At 39.1% G+C, this 16,606-nt stretch overlaps 1 protein-coding gene across 1 annotated transcript in view; it reads left to right on the forward strand.

Annotated features, from left to right (window-relative positions):
* Positions 1-16,606, forward strand: part of ATP10A (ATPase phospholipid transporting 10A (putative)) — a 119,479-nt gene that overhangs the window by 58,522 nt on the left and 44,351 nt on the right. The window contains exons 3-5 of the mRNA XM_064438397.1: positions 8,009-8,094; positions 14,655-14,761; positions 14,867-14,998. Of these exons, the coding sequence (XP_064294467.1) occupies positions 8,009-8,094; positions 14,655-14,761; positions 14,867-14,998 (325 nt within the window). The remainder of the gene's footprint in view (positions 1-8,008; positions 8,095-14,654; positions 14,762-14,866; positions 14,999-16,606) is intronic.

Genomic DNA, 16,606 nt, shown 5'->3' on the forward strand with positions numbered 1-16,606 from the left:
AGACTGGCCAGCAGCCCTGACTAGAGCAGGAATAGGCCAAGGTATATTCAGAAGCTGAGCTGAGATGTTGTGCTACTAAATTAAAAGGACTATGCTGTGCTTATGCCACTAATCAAGTGAAATTTTCTTCCAGCAGTTATGAAATGCAGCAGAAGGACTGCTAGAAATCTCTTCAGAAAGGGGAAAGCACTGGAGAGTAGGGAGCATTGCATCTTACTGAGCCTGTGAGCATGAAGCCAAAAGCCTCTGGAGGAGCAGTGCAGGTTGTACGCGGAGTTTTGCAAGCCCTTGAGAGGGCTGGTCTGTGGTTTAGTTGAAGCGCTGAGCTAATGCTGAGGTTGGTTCTTACAGACTATGAACCCATTAATTTGTTTCAGTGGCTGGCTTTTGGAACAGGCAGATACCACTTTCTTAATTGTCCAGGCAGGTCTGTGTCCATATTTCTGCTTTGACATACTCTGTTCCCTTACCACTTTCCAGCGCTACTATAGTCCATGAACAGATTCATTCACACCACTGTAATTTTCAGTGAGTTGCTGAGCATGGCCGTCATCCCAAGGGTCATTAGAAGTTGCATGCGTGTATTTTCAGCATTGTTGACCTTTTTTTTGGTACTTTTGTCCTGTAATTGACTAACAGCAGTTTCTTCAGCTGGCTGTCATAGAATCATTGAGGTCTTCCTAGGCCTTGCAAGCAACACATTTCTTTTTCTGCAGGCTGGATATTGCGCTGATCTCTCATGTTATTTTCTACAAAGGGGAAAACTTTTACATAGGTCAGCCAGAGGAAGATCAGCCCCCTAACATGTGTTTGGCTTGCTCTGCTGTTCCAGTGTTTCTGAATACTGAACATCTCTGTTCCATTTAAACAAACAGTACTGAAAAAAATCCAATTATAGTAGTAGTTGTCAGTATGGAAAACAAAACTATTAAATTCTGATGTACGGCTGGATCTGTTTAGTTCCTAAATAGCAGATCAAACTGTTTCTTCCTTTTCTTGTGTATTAGTGGCACAGATAAATTCTGCCAGAGAGACTAATGAATGCAGTTCAGACATTAAAAAATTTCGCTCTTCTAGTATATAAACAGTCTGCATGCTTTGGTTATATAAAATCAATATGTAATTCCAGTTGCACATTAATAAATGGTCAGATTAATTTTATAATGTAAATGCAGGGTACTGCTATATAAAGCAATAATAGGATGGGCTGATGCATTAGGGGAATGCATTCTTATTCCACTTAAAAGCTTTTAAACTGGAAAACTATTTCTCTGGCTGAGGCAGATTTTTGTCTATTAAATATTTCCTTTGAGTTGTCCCCATGACTCCATTTCTCCCTTTTTGTTTCCTCCAGACATACACGCCAAAACAAATCCCAGAGCCCTCATCCAGCAACTGTACTGCAGGGAGAAGCCTGGATGAGATCCCCAGCATAGCCAGTAAACACAATGTGATAAGCGGGTAGCTGTCACTGTCACCCAAGGGCATCCTGTTGTACTCATGCTGTCCTATTGGAAGGAAGGACTGAACATTAAACTCTGGTTTCTGCAGCAGTAAAGCAGGGCAGATGAATAAAGGAAAACATTTTAGTAACTATGCATTATTAATATCACTAGCAGGCCATTAAATTACCCACACAACACGCATTTAATGAAGGGGGATATGTTGTTTGAACACTGTGTAATTGTCAGACTAACTCATTTGGCAGAGCAGCATGTTTTGCTTCTTGAGCTATGGCAGTTTCGTGAGGTTGCCAACAGAGTCGGAAAGGTTGGCATTTCACTGTAGAGATTCAGAATGATCTTACGGCTGAAGCTCCAAAGTCACGCTGGAGAGAGCTAAATTCGGTCTCCATTTTTTTGTGCCGGATGTCTATAGTTCCTTCATCTGTCTACCTGTTGGTTTTCCACTCTGTAAAAGAGGCTTTGTAACATTTTCTTTCCCTCAACACTTTGCCTTTTTAGGATGTAAGTCTTTCAGAGGGGATATATCAATAGTCACCTGAGAGATAAGGGACAGTGGTTTATTTTAAGGAAAATTTTAAAGAAAACACCTCTTAATTATATTTTCCTCTCCTGTGTACGTTTGTGCTTCCCCCAGAGACACAGCCCAATTATTGCAGACCAAATTTATTGTTTTAAGTGGAACTTTTTATCAGGTTTAATAGGTAGAGCATTGTTAAAGCCTAGTCACAAAACCCTTTATATCTGCAATTTAACTTTAGTTTGAAATTCAGCTTTGAAGGATCAATATTTAGCAGATTTTTGCAATCTGACTGAGTCTGCTTAGATAAGGAAAATAAGCTTTTTCATTGCTGCATTTGGAACAGAAATGAATTTCCCTAAGTTTTAAGAAATTGGAAGATATAGGATTTATGGATAGGGTGTTAAACATTTTCCTAGCAAGAAGATTCCTGAAGAAATGAAATATATTCTGCGGAATCTGTGTGTATATAAAATACCTAATATAAGTATCACTATGTGTCTTTTTGACAAGTTTCAACCTTTCAGAAATACTTACAAGTTCCGAAAAAGTCAGCACTTTTTCAGAGGAAGGCAGTGAACCGAGGCTGTTTTGGCAGAATCAAAATGTGAAGTCAGGTATTTGAGGAAAGTCAGCTTCTTATTATTGATTTCAATCCCTTCTTCTTTTATCTATTTTTTTGTTTTTTCATTTTGATATGACATAATATGGCAGAAGACTTAAGCAAGAAGTGGTCTTCACTCCTCCAATGTAACTCATGCATCATTTCATACTGCAGAAACCTTCAAGACCTCTTTTTAAAGTGATATTGGTAAAAAAGAATTCTTGCCACTACAGTGAAGTGGATAACATTTAGTCACCGAAGGCTTCTGGAAGCAGGGTGTGAACAACCGCAATATGGGGATATATGTGAATGTTTCTAAGTTTTCATGGTTGACAAGATGATCTATTTCTTTACTTCTGTATTTCTGAAACTCTCAAACGATACGGGATGAAATGATTGAAACCTCTGTTTCACATCTTTCAAGACCTTGTTACGATTTACCCACAGAAAAAGAATTGTGTCGTGCCATGGTGGTCACAGCAACAGGTTCCTGGTGTTTGGCTAGGCCACGTAGCGCTGGACAAGGCATGCCAAAAATTTTACCTTCTCATCCCCTGTGCGCAGACCTGTGGGCATTCTGGTTTTCAGACAGCTTTTACCAACCATCCAGGCATCCTCTGCGTTCCCCAGAGCAATGGCAACCAGATGCATCTTGTATTTTTACTCTTTGAAGTAACTTGCATCGTATTGCCAGTGTGCAGGCAGTACAGCTTGGGACCCTGTTGTAGGGTGACACCGCTGTGATACCATGGTGGTGATGTGAAATTCAAACCCAACAGGGGGAACAGCATCCATCTGAAAGACCAGCAGGGAATCAAACTGGAGCCCATATGAAGGGTGCTTATATCTGTGCTTACTGTGTCAAAAAAGCAGAGGCAATATCTAACTTTGGAAAAGACTGAAGGTACTAATTTTTTAGAGCCTGCAAGTACTCATAGTGTGAATAACATGGGCAGAGAGGTTTATGCTAGTCCCATTTGCTCAAAACAGAGCGAAGCAAGGGTTCAGTTCCCTTCTCAGCTTCATGGAAGCCAAATTCGCGTTTCTTGACTCCTAAATATCATTCATCTCTCATACTCTTGCTCTTTCACTGTTTCAGAGAATTTGAGATTGATTGGCCTGGAGGGAGAGAGCTCAAGTGTCAATATGATTGCGTGCAGCCGTAAAGTGTTAATGCAAAAGTAAAAACTTTTGAGTTCTAGTTACTGCTTCTTTTTTTTCTGTCAAAGTAATTGGATGTGCTTGACTTTGCTTAGACTTTGACATATGTGGTGCTCATATTGGCCTTTTTCGAAGTCGGCACTCACTGGAGCTAGCGTAATAATTTCTGGCCCTTCATTTAGATCTCTCGTTTCTCAAAGTGGCCTTCATGTATCCTTTCAAGCACACTTTTTCTGTAACGTCTTAACTATGACCGGTCTATGCTCCCAATTAAGCCCCACCTAGTAGTAAGGATTCTGCCTTGAGCGTAAGCAAGAAACTTGGCCTTACTTATGTTTTACAGGGACTCATCCTTAGAATTAGTGATGGCAATTAAAATTTACATTGTGGCAAATGGAGAACAGGTTGTTTAACAGAAAAATCTGACAGACATGAACAGAATTTAGCCCTGACTTTTACCATCCAACAGTTTTGTGAAATAGTCTAGGGAACTTATTTGCAGAGAATCTCTCTCAGAGATCTCTCTCAACTAGAAAGTCAATTTTTTAAATCAGCGGTCCACAAGGCACAAGTTTGGGAGACATGTAGAGATGTTGTATAATAAATATGACACCATTACATACCTTCAGAAAAGAAAATAATGGCTCCAGCTGCTTTTTGTGAGTGACCTGGTCTTGGTGATGTGCACTGGGAGACCATGATGACATGAAATAAGTCACGTTTTTAGGGAAGTTAAGCATTAAAAAGCCTCGATTCAGATTGCAGACTGTCTAGGCATGGAGATTTTCATCCCTCTTGAGGCTGGGACAGCTTTAATGCCCAGCAGTTCTCTAAGTAGGAAGTAAGACACTGAAAATCAGGCACATCAGATAACTGCTGAACAAAGGTCTGGGGAAGTGCTATTTTTGACCATATTTTGATCTTGTTTTCTGTGTCTTAACAGTGATGCAGAAATTCACTGTAAGAGCAAAATTAAAGGCAGTGGTGGAGAATTTAATTTTTTTCATAGGCTTTTACCCAGAAAACAGCACAAATCGTGATTTGTGCACTGTGAGAGCAACCACTTTGGCTTCGACTTCTGTCTAGCTGCAGTATCTCTTAGCTGTTAACACATGAGAACATCATCACAATTTATGTTTCATTTGCTGCAAGCGTGGGTATTAGCACAAAACGGAACAAAACTTTGAGCGTTGTGAAATCTTACGCTTCTTTATAACCACTGAAAGCAGTCACACTCAGGCAGTGTTTAACATATTTGTTCATTCATTTACCAAAAGGCATTTTCACATCAGAACAGTTTCATCAGCTGTAATATACAGTGTATATCTACACTTCCATTTCACAGGGAAGAGATGGAGCTATTTGATTTATTAATAAAGCAAAGAGCTTTTGCCATAAATCAGAGTTCAGCAGCTTTGTTCCCTTACGTAAACTACTATTCTAATTGGATTTTCTCCCCTCCCAGATATTATCTGGTTAAAGACCATAATCACATATTTCAAGTTATTTGTAACAGAACACAAATACACAGATGGTTAGATTTAACAATAAAGGACTTTTAGTTCCAAAACTGAGTCATAAACGAAAAGAATCCAACAAACAGAGGAGGGAGGAAGACTATGTTGCATGGTAGTGATGGGGACGTTGGGTAAGTTTAGTCCTCTCTGATCTTGACAGGATTTTTGGGTTTTGTGAGGACTTTAGCTCTAGATTTTAAGTAGATTTTTTTCTTCTTATTTGCAAAGTTGCTGGCTTTGCTGGCAGGCTTTCTTAGCAGAAAGGGGGATTCAGTCTGCAAACTTCCAATTGCTCTAGAAGTTACTGTGTCTGTACAGCACTGAAACCGCGCTCTCTGCTGTGTTCAGCAGCCACAGAAAACCTGCATTTGATTACATTGAGTTTTGTTATTAGGTGCCTCTAGCATTCCCACAGGGGCATTCATCAAAGATATTAAGATTTCTTTCTTCTCCTTTTTTAGGACCACTGAATGAAAATTTGTGCTCAATTAACTGTGTTATATATAGTGTGTTATAATAAAAAGACAAGAAATGTTTCCCTTTCCAGTCTTTTCCCTCCAATTTACAAATGCAATGTAAGCTATAGTGGTGACTCTTCTTTAACACAATACTTAGGCAGACAGACAGTATATTACTGAAATACCTTGAGCAATGTTTGTAGATTATTTTTCCTGTGCTGCTTTGTTTTTTTTTCTGCCAAAGAACGTACCAGGACAAGGAAGGAAAAGGTCATGTTCTGGGGCAGCAGAGCAGGTGTTACATAGACAACACAGGCTTTCCCAGCACAAAAAGCTTCGGTGTGACTTGGGAGAACTTCACCTTCTCCAACAAGCTCAAGTAAAGACAGCTGCCAGGTAGCACTGGCTGCTATCATAGTGTCTCTGTAATATGAACCTTTGACTGCTGGAGGGAAGGACACAGGCAGACTTGTACAGTTTAGGAGCTGTGGTAACAGATTTCAGATGTCAAGGCCTGAAAGCTTCGTGATCTCTGTTCTAGCCAGTGATTCCTCCCTTGTGACTGCTAGTGTCTGTGCCTGTCTGAAGTGAGCAGCAGAGGAACAAGGGTCAAAGGGGGTGACCGTGTGGCTTTACAGTTTGCCCCATTCCACAGCCTAATGATGTCTTAGGTTCCTCTGTAGGGCTAGGTACTTCCGGGCATTCCCAGCGTCAAACTTCAGTCACCTAGAGAAAATTAAGGCTGACCAGGAGAAATATCTAATGATCTTAAATACAAACAGTATTTGGTGCTGAGAAGATCATCTGAATTTCTTGCTAAAGCTCAGGTACTTGACTGCCAACGTTAACACAGAGAGTCTGATTCTTAGCATAGCAATCTTCGCTCAGAGCTGGCCTTTGTTTTTATTCCTTTCCCCCCACACACCTTGTTTACAAGCTGAATTCTGCATATAAAAGTGATTCTTTCCTCCAGTGGGCTATAACTGTCTCTAAGTGACAGCCCATCTTCACAATTCTCTTTATCATCTCTTGTTTCTTGAAAATACAGGAAGGGTTTCCAAAAATGTCAGGTGTGGGTGGTTTGAATTGTCTCCTATATATTGTAAGTCTGTCTTTCTTGCAGGTGTAGCTGGTAGGAAAATGAAGGAGGGTGTTGATGGTGATGCTGACATATCCTCTGGTTTCTTTTATCTCTTATTTAAAATCTAGTTTCTTTCACCTCTTCTGAGCAGAATCGATATAAAAAAACCACAGAGGCACCTGTGTGTTTCAGAGAAGCTGGCAATAAGATTGTGTCTGTCCTTTGGTTACTGATTCTCAGTCAGCTATTCCCATAGTGTGTTCTAAAAAGTAGTGGTTCGGGTCTACAGCTGCTCAGCAAAATCATTATAAAACATAATATTTGCAGTGTTATCACTGTTGCAATCTTAATAATATGATAGTTCACAATTGATTCTTCCATTCAAATCATGTGCAAAGCAGTTTTCTGAAGGTTGTCCTCACTGATGGAGACAAAGAGCTTTCTCAGCAGCACCAGGGCCAGGTATCTTTTATTTCACTGCGTAGTTTGTTTGGGTTGGCAAAGGGAGAACCTTGATTTTTATTTAATGAAATCAAGTAATTATGCTGTAATAGGATGTTTTTCCTCAGACACAACAAGGTGCTAACTACAGGTAAACATCTATAGTCAGCAAAAATGCCAGCTTCAAACTAATGAGCTAGAGAATAAAGAAGGTTTTTAGGTGTTGATTAGGAAAATGCTATTCTGCTATATACGTGTAATTTACTGTAGTAGATTACTTTATCTGTGTTGGCATAAAGCAATTAAGAAATCTTGCTAATATTTCACAAGCTCATATTAGCTTTTTCCTAATTTGCTGTATATTGACTTATGTTGTCCTAGATTTCAGTAGCTTCACTGAAGGTGAAGTATAGTGATAATATTGCATATTTTGAGCCTTCCAAGATAAATTTCACTTTTACACTCCAGACAAAATTCATTTGACTTCTGGGCTTGGCATCTTTTATCTCATGCTTTTAGAAACTCACATTCTTCCACTTGCAGAACAAAAAAGTCATTCTTGTAAGGCAGGTTTTGGAAGACATGTAAGGAATTTTGGTGCCCAGGTCTCTTCGATTTTCAGTGCCAGTGGTCAGTGTCATTCATTTCATTGCCTTTGAAAAAAAATGGGACTTTAATACATTATGAAAGCTAGAAAAGAAAGCGATTTTAGTTACAATTTGCAAGTCTTTGCCCTAAATAATTAACACTTTTATTATTCCAGGACTCAGAATTTGACCCCTTGAAGTTCACCAGTGTCATTGAATGTGAGAAGCCAAACAATGACTTAAGTAGGTTTCGAGGTTACATGTGAGTATTTCATATAATATCCTTCAGTATACGCTCCTTTTCTCTAATACAGAATAAAATAAATGCGCGTTTGTTTCAGACTGTGTTCTGTAAGTTGCATCATCATCACATCTCAATGGGGCTGCATATTAAGGCTGTTTTAGATGGTCCTCTCTTCAGGGTGAGGTGGGAGCCTCATGTTTCCATTCCTTAGGATGGATTTAGTTGCTAGCTTTGATTAGTTTACACTCCAGAAATGAATGCACGAAGCAGTGCAGTTAACAGACACTTTTCTCCCTTTCCTTCCCTCCATGGATCTGAAAAGCCCATCTGGAAATGGGAGGAAATAGAAAACCAGACCAAGTGGGCCAACAAACAAACACAATCTGTTGTACACTGCTTTTATGAAGATGGGTCTGTTTGATGTTTCTTTTAATATAAGTGTCACTGAGGAAAATCAGAAGGCGAAACTGGTATTTCTCCAGCTATGGCGGTATTCCTTTCCTCTCATTCACACAAAATAAAACAATTGGCTCACACGACGTGTTTGTACGTTACCATGCAGAATTGTCTATGCCCACTTGACTTGGTTCTAAACAGAGCTGCATTAACAGGTGCTCTCTCTGGCTAATCAGTCCTGATCAGAAGCAAATGGTTTAGTATGTGCAAAGCACTTTGCTTCTAATGTAGCCAGGACTGTAGTTTGTAGGCATGCCAGTGGGGGTGACTTAGGAGATACACTTTTGCATGACTTATTTTTCTACAGTCTGTAACCACATGGAGAGTGAGAGCCCAGGATATTTAATTTTTGTCTAAATTTTAATGAAGAGACTTAAAAAGACACTAATTCTGTTTAGAATAGAATGATTTATTGCCCATATTGATTAGGAGTGATAAGCAGTATTGCACTGCACAAATGGCATAAGGTTAATTGCTGGAGCTTGGGAATTTTTTTATAGTGATGCTATTTACCCCTCAGTTACTACTCTCGGATGTCACAGATTGTGTAGGATGTACTGTCAACTGGTGAAAATCAGGGTAGCTTTTTTGAAACTACATCAAGTTGTAGTGTGGGAAAATGTCTTCCTTTATTTAGTAGCACAAAACCCTACAGTTCATTTAAAGATAAAAGTTTAGTATTAGACATTACTGCATGAGGGTGTATAACTGTCTACATTAATAGAGAGCCTGATCTACTGCAGAAATGACATTTCCAGATATGGAAATGGAAAGTTTGGCAGCTTTTCTAGCACACTTCATGTGTGTTAATCTTAGTCCCCAAAATATTGAGCAGAGGTTGACTACTGTAGAAGAGACGCAAAAATTTATCTTTCATTATATATTTATTTATGTACACCATGTGGAAAATGCCTTTAGCATGTAAGTTACTGATCCATTTGAATTATTTGGTAGAAAGCATGGTAGTACTTTTTGGATGACTGTTGTTCAATATTGATTCTATTTAATCTTCTTTGTATTTTAAGGTTTCACAAATGATGTGAATATATTTTGACACAGCAAAAATCCAAGACATCAGTTTTGAATCTGGCAGAAAACATCAGGTGATTTCCAGGTCTCATCAGCTATGCTGCAAGAGATTTACAGCTAAAGGACCATAGGCTGTTTGAAGTAAAGAGTGGGGACCAACCCCTCAACAAATAAATTCTCAGTCGCCTGATTTACAATGAAGAAGGCTTTTTCCCCCTCTTTTTAGATTTTCTTCATTAGAATCATGAAAATGTGGGTCTGTTTCAAATCATACATTAGCAAGATGAATAGTAATGAGTACATCTGAATTGAAACATGTCATTGCCACGTCAAACTGAGATCTTAACTCTTGTTCAAAATCTTACCAGTAGTCACTGCGTGAAATAAAGGTTCAGATAGCTCCCAGCTGGTAACAGCTCCACTGAAAAGAAATGTTGCTCAGGTATTTAAATAGAGATGCTATGAAATAGTGGACTTTCAAGAGATCCATATGTAAAAGCTGTGCCGAGGCATTACTGTCAAAATTTGCTTAAAGTTTTGACCGCTTAGTAGGTTTCAGTTTTGATTTAGACTATTTTTTTCTGTTTGAAATATGAAGAGCTCCTTTGGTTCAAATGTCTGTGCTGACAAATCTTTCAGGCAATAGGAATACTTTTGTGTGTGTTGCAAAAATCTAAAAATCCTGTTCTTCACAGTTACTCTGAAATGTGATCGCTATAGGTAACCAATGTAGCATAGGCAGGCCAGAGTTAAAGGAGACATTATAATAAAAAATCACAAAAATATTGCAAAATGCATTGAGATGGGCCTGGCCCTACCCATATCTGCAAAAGTGTAGCATGCACATTGCTACGTATTGCTTCTTCAGTAATAGTGGCACGATCTGCATTGAAAGCAGTCTGGGTGTGCAGACTACCAGTTCTACTCAGGTGTTTGCTTTAATACTGTTTTGCAGTTTCTGCACCCTCAGATATCCCAAGCGTATTTCCCAATTTTTAATTTCCCCTATAAGAAGTCTTCTGTAAAAAAAGAATAGAATAAAACCTAACATGCCTCCTGCCTGTATGGGTCTAGCCAGCTTATCTACAGTATGCATGGCAAACATTCAAAAATCCCATGCCAGGTTCCAAAAATAACAAAATTGGCTTTAAAATCTTGTTTCTAGCTTTTTGTGTGTATATGGGCCAAGGAAAAGGAGAAGTAGTAGCTGGCATTCTGGCTTTTCAGCTTTCCTCTGAAAGAAAAAGTTTTATTAGACAAGAAGAGAAAACTTTATCTCATCATACCAAAATAAGTAAAGCAATGATTTATAATAATAATAATGTGAATACATGTGTATATTTCCATTTCAAAGCTTGTCGTAAGATAACAAAACCAAATTAATATGAAGTCATGTTACAATTCTTTTAAGAAAAAAAGAAGTGTAGAACTATACAGCACTGTCTTTTTAATGTGCTATAGTGAGACCACCTCTCCTGGAAAAAAAAAATCCTAGACTAAGTTTCCTCAGAATTGCGAGTCAGGAACATTCTGACTGATGATGTGCACTGAAACTATATTTAAGATTGTTGCATATTTTCTTTGGGAGTGTCAAGCCTTGAAAATGCCAGCTCTACCATTTGCTTTGTAAGACACTTGAGAAACCAGAGAGTGAAAAAAACCTACTCTCTTGTGAATACAGTTTTGATACATCACCTTGTTATTTAGTGCTGGTAAACACGTAAGGAAAAATATAATAGAAGGCTGGAGTGATCTACCATCGGACTTATTTTTGCGTAGCTGTATTAAACCAGGAGGCTTATTTCTACACAAACACTTCCAGAGTGTTGGAGTGAAGTAGTAGCTAACTGCATCTGGTCTGCCCTTTTTCTCCTAATTTGTGGTGCATGTGTATTTTAGATGTTTAGATACTGCATATTTGCAGTGTCATCCATGTGCAAAATCGCAGAGAAGAGCGTTGCACCTGCACTCGCCAGTGCGTTTCCTCATGGGCTAGCCTTCACGTTCCAGGTGCCTGAGCAGCTTCAGCTGGCCACCATTTTAAATACTGACATAGAAAAGTTTCCTTCTGTGCCTCCAAAGTTATACTGGCCTGAATCCAGAAAGGGGAAAACCAGGCTGTTCAGTCTCTGTAACAAGCTTAAGGTTAATAACTCTACGGGGCTACAAATGGGATCTAAGCCGTCTCTCCACTGGGACATAAAGTTATAGCCTTGGTGGCTTTGTTATCAAAGTGACCATCTGGCTCTAACTCTAGTTTTCATTATTTTTTAATCCATACCTTTATGTCTGTAATTTTTTCTTCCTTTCATCATCAGTGCCCTATTGCCTTATATGTATGTTCTGTTAGTGAGTCACTGGGAGTGAGTGCAGACAAGAAGGAAACAATGAGTTTCCTCCAGTCCCTGCCAGCTTCTTTCTCCCAGATTTTTATTTCATCCATGTTTTCAAAAGGTCTGGTGAGCAACAGGTGAGTTGATTGACTTTGTTTGGGTATGGCAAAGTAAAAGGCAGTACCAAACGCCTGTGAGGATGAGTTGTGGTGGGAAGGCTCAGTTGGTGGGTGAGGGCAGTAGATTGGGGTCTTGGCACCTACAGGTTAACTTCAGATGTTGCACCATTGCTATGGAGCAGGTTCAGATGTCGTATAAGCTAAGGGAGTAAGAACAAATATATAATTGTGTAGATCATGTACACAAGTAATTGTGTATAAAGATTGCCATGTACAATATACTTGTCAGAGTCCACTGTTACTGTCAAGTGTAAAGAATTGATGAAGGCTATAAAATCATAAGCTGCAGCAATTACTTCTTAAGCAGATTTATCTTTAAAATGTTCCATTTATTAACAGGAATCAACTATTATTTGGAGACTTTATTGGAAATTCAGAGTAACGGCCTCATGATTTATGAGAAAAGCTAATGTAGAATTCAGCCTTAAAAAGCAGAGGGATGGCAGAACCCTGGTAGTAGTGTAATTTCTACAGTATGGAACCAATAAGAAATTATTTCCCGTAGTTTAAGCCCAGCCAAATTTGGGTAGTTCTCCACCTGGCAATCAGTGCTTACACCTATTGGCATACTGCAAGAGGGCTGTTGGGCAGCGCCCAGTTCTTGAAGCTCTGTTGGCAAAAGGTGAGGCAGTGGGGTAAGGAGGTTTGCTGAAGAGGACAGGAACGAAACCTCTACTCTTGTATCTGAGGCTGGCAGGGAAGATGGGCTCAGCAGGGGAAGTTCTCCCCAGATGAAAAAAAACCCTTCATGTTTGTACCAGAATCACAAACTTGCTGTTATCTACTTTTTTCCTCCTCCATTTGTTTCTGGTGTCTAGTCAGATGTTATCACTGCTGCAGCTACCTCGGCTGTCAAACCCACCACTTTTTCTCCATCCCTGTGAAGTGATGGAGTGAAAAGCTAAGCATACCTGTTGAAACACCAATGCTTTTATATTTTTTGAGTAGGGAGTGGGTATAATATATTATACTGAACTAAAAAGGACAGTGTATATGTGTCTGTATATATATACATATATATGAATGTGTATATATATTATTTATGGGTATATTCTACTCACTAAGAGCATTGACTAGAGGCTACAGAGGATAACCAGCATAACAGCATAATCTGCAAGTAGTCCTACTGGGCTGGAAAAGAGTACAATGGATTCACCGCTGTGAACCTTTTTCTGCTTGCAGATCTCAGGATATTTGATATAGTTCTTCAGGCCTGAGGTCCTAGAAATGTGTGCTAAAGTTAGAATTTTGGTCCTCATTTAGAAAAAGATTCTAACAGTCAGAGAAAAGCATGAAGATATATCCCAGCTGTGAAGGTTTAGAAAATAAGAAGCAAATAAAAAGAACTCCACCTTTTCATAAAAGGTGCAATTTTAAGCCAGTTCGCAGATTTCGGGGGACACAGGATTTTAAATGCTCAAATCCAGGTAGCCATAAAATTTGGTGTTGCAAGAGCACAATGTTAATTTTAGTATAGCACATGTGCATTTCCAGGGTTTCTCTTGCATTTCCAGCTTTTACTAGTTTTTTATTGCAGTCCGTTTTTCAGACTTTGGAAGTGTGGTGGTCTTGATGCTCTGAAAGCGAAGGCAGAACATTTAAACATTTCAGACTTTGCTTTAATCTTCTGTGAGGCATTGGGATACTGCAGTTGATTGAGTTAAGTTTTATTCATTTAGAAAAGGTTTGAAAGGATCATTTGGTTTGTCTTTTTTACAAAATAAAACATTCTAATGCTATTTTTTAAATTGTTGCTATTATTGTTTAGCATTTCCCTGGTGACTGTTAATTCTGTTAAGGCTGTTTTCTTTATTTCTGTCAGCTGAAATTTGAGTCAGACCATACACAGCAGACAATAAGTTGTAGTGGAAATGTTACTTTGTTGTATTTTTCTCATGTATTTTGGTGCTCGTCAGCAAGAATCATCAAGGTGCAGGCCATTTTGTCTCTCTTCTAGAGTCAGTGAGACACTTCCAAAAGGCATTTCTTTTGTTCTTACTGATGAACACATGGAATTTTTTTCCTTTCTTTTTCACTGATCTGATGCATATTATCCCTGGCACATCCTCCTTAGTATCACGGCTTCTGAAGCACAGTAAATTCCCAGTTTCACCATATTTCTTTCTAGGGTTTCTTTGGTAAGAACATGTGAATAGTGGGTTATCATATGCACTACACAGCTGCTCTTAGGTGGATTAACTGTGATTGCACAGTCAATTTGCACATGCACAGGAAGTCCAATGCATTTTCAAAGCACTGGATAGGCTTCGCAGATGCTGTAGATTAGGCCTGCATATCTCTAGTGAGTATTTGTCCAGTACATTTGCATATCCAACAGCAACTGCTACTGCTCCAGCTGGGCTGCTGCATGTCCAGGATTCTTGGGTAGGTATTCTCAGTTTTCAACGTCTGCCAGAGAATCTTCCCAGAAGGAGGATCTGAGGAAATATTTCACCATCAGGTTGACAAAACTTTAATTTTGAAGATGTTTCCTGGGCTTGTTATGTTGCAGAGTAGTATGGTTTAACAAGTTTAATGTTTTGAAATGCTGTGCTTTGTTCTGTTTTTAACTTTTCTGCAGTGTACATAAAAGTGGAAAAAAGGATGGACTGTTCAAAGAAAACCTTTTGTTACGTGGATGTACCATTAGAAATACAGAAGAAGTTGCAGGAATAGTAATCTATGCAGGTAAAAGCTGTTTTTCTGTCTGACGTGGCAAACTGCATTTTTATAGCTTCCGTAAAATAATGACAAAAATCCATATGACACCACTTGATGTAATTGCTTCTGCAGGGCATGAGACCAAAGCTTTGTTAAATAATAATGGACCCCGTTACAAACGGAGTAAGCTTGAAAGACAGATGAATGCCGATGTCCTTTGGTGTGTCCTCATACTTCTAATCATGTGTTTGTTTTCTGCCATTGGTAAGTGCTCTTTCAAAGTAGAAACTGAAGTATCAGACTCTCTTGGGATTCATGCGCTTAGCTTTATCAAAAACTTATGTATTTGCCAAAACATGAAATCCATAAAGCTGCCTCCATACTGTCTAATTTGTGTGTGTTTTCTTCTTTGAAATCAAGATGTCTTGATACATAGGCTTATCTAAATAGCTTCTTAGTATTGTTCAAATGCGGTCTATTAGTACCAGAGATCTGAAAGCTTAGATTCTACTACCCTTGATAGCATCCAAAAATATCAAGTTCAAACGAAGCCACCTCTTCTGTAGACCCCTCAAAATTACAGGTGGTAGAGTGTAACATGCCATTAATAAGTCAACAAAGTAATTTATGAGCAGAGAATAAACATAGTTAGCACAGTGCTACTCCCCAGTACTATTTATTAAATCAGGGGCACAGTGTGCAACGTAGACGCACTGTCCGTAAAGCTTTAGCATAGAAGGGTAATACCCTTTAGGCCATTTTTCTATTCATTTGTGAGAAAAAAATGAGTTTTATGCTTGGCACCCAAAATTATTCTGTATATATGGCATCTGAATTCCATATCCTTAATGTTTGTGTGTTCTGTAATGTTTGTGTGTGAGTCATACGGCATAAATACCAGAACGTTTCCTAACAACCATGGTGTAGTTTAATAACAGTCTTATGCCATTTAAATAAGTCTCTGTCTGCCTTTTCCAGGTATTGTTAAATGCTGCTTAAAGATGAGTTTTTCCAGCTGTGAATCGGCCAGCATAGTTGTTTCCATTGAGTTCACGACACACTTTTGTAGCATCTCTGTGTTGGGAAGCCCAGTCCACAGGACTGAAGTGCCGTGGTAGGCTTAATTGGAGTGAGTCAGGGCCTGCAGCTGTCCCCTCTGCCACTGCATGTGAGGGGTTGTCCCCAGAGCAGCAGCAGCAGCGGCGTGTGTGCTGCAGTGGCTTCAGTTTAGCTGAAAGTCCTGAGATGCATGAATGTGAATGGCAGGAGGTGGCACACAGTAGGTGACACATTCGCCTTCTTGTCACTTCTGCTACAAGGCTAGAAGCCACCAGCAGAGGGCCAGAGCAAACTGCTGGAGGTGATAACAACCAGAAACAGCTGGAAAGAAATTTGCTTGAGCCCTTGGAAAGCACAGGTGCCTTCAGGACACGCAAAGCTGTGTTTTGTAAGAGTCAGGCAATTTTTAAATCTTCTGTCAAGGAAGTATAAGTGGAGGTATGCCACTTAACTAATTCTTTTGAAAATCTGAGTCAGGATATTTATAAAACAAGTGTTGGTCATTCTCAGTGTGAGGCTTCCAATTTTTGCTCTCAAGAATAAGAATATAGACATCAGTGAAGACATCAGTATGGTCATACACTCATATTGGTAGTCCAGCGACGAAATAATTTGCTCACTTGGCTTAAGTATTGTTTTTATTTTTTCAAGAGTTCAATGCTGGTTTTATGTCTCAAGATGAAAAGGACCTTGTTAGATGTGGCATACAAAAGATTACTTTTAAAGTAGGCCTTTGTCCTTTTTTTCTGATTTCTGACATGTAGTGAAGATAGTTCGAACGCTTCTTATTATGGGGGAATTCTTCCTTGGTTT

Source organism: Phalacrocorax carbo, chromosome 1 (genome assembly GCF_963921805.1).
Source record: "Phalacrocorax carbo chromosome 1, bPhaCar2.1, whole genome shotgun sequence".
NCBI classification, from domain to species: Eukaryota; Metazoa; Chordata; class Aves; order Suliformes; family Phalacrocoracidae; genus Phalacrocorax; species Phalacrocorax carbo.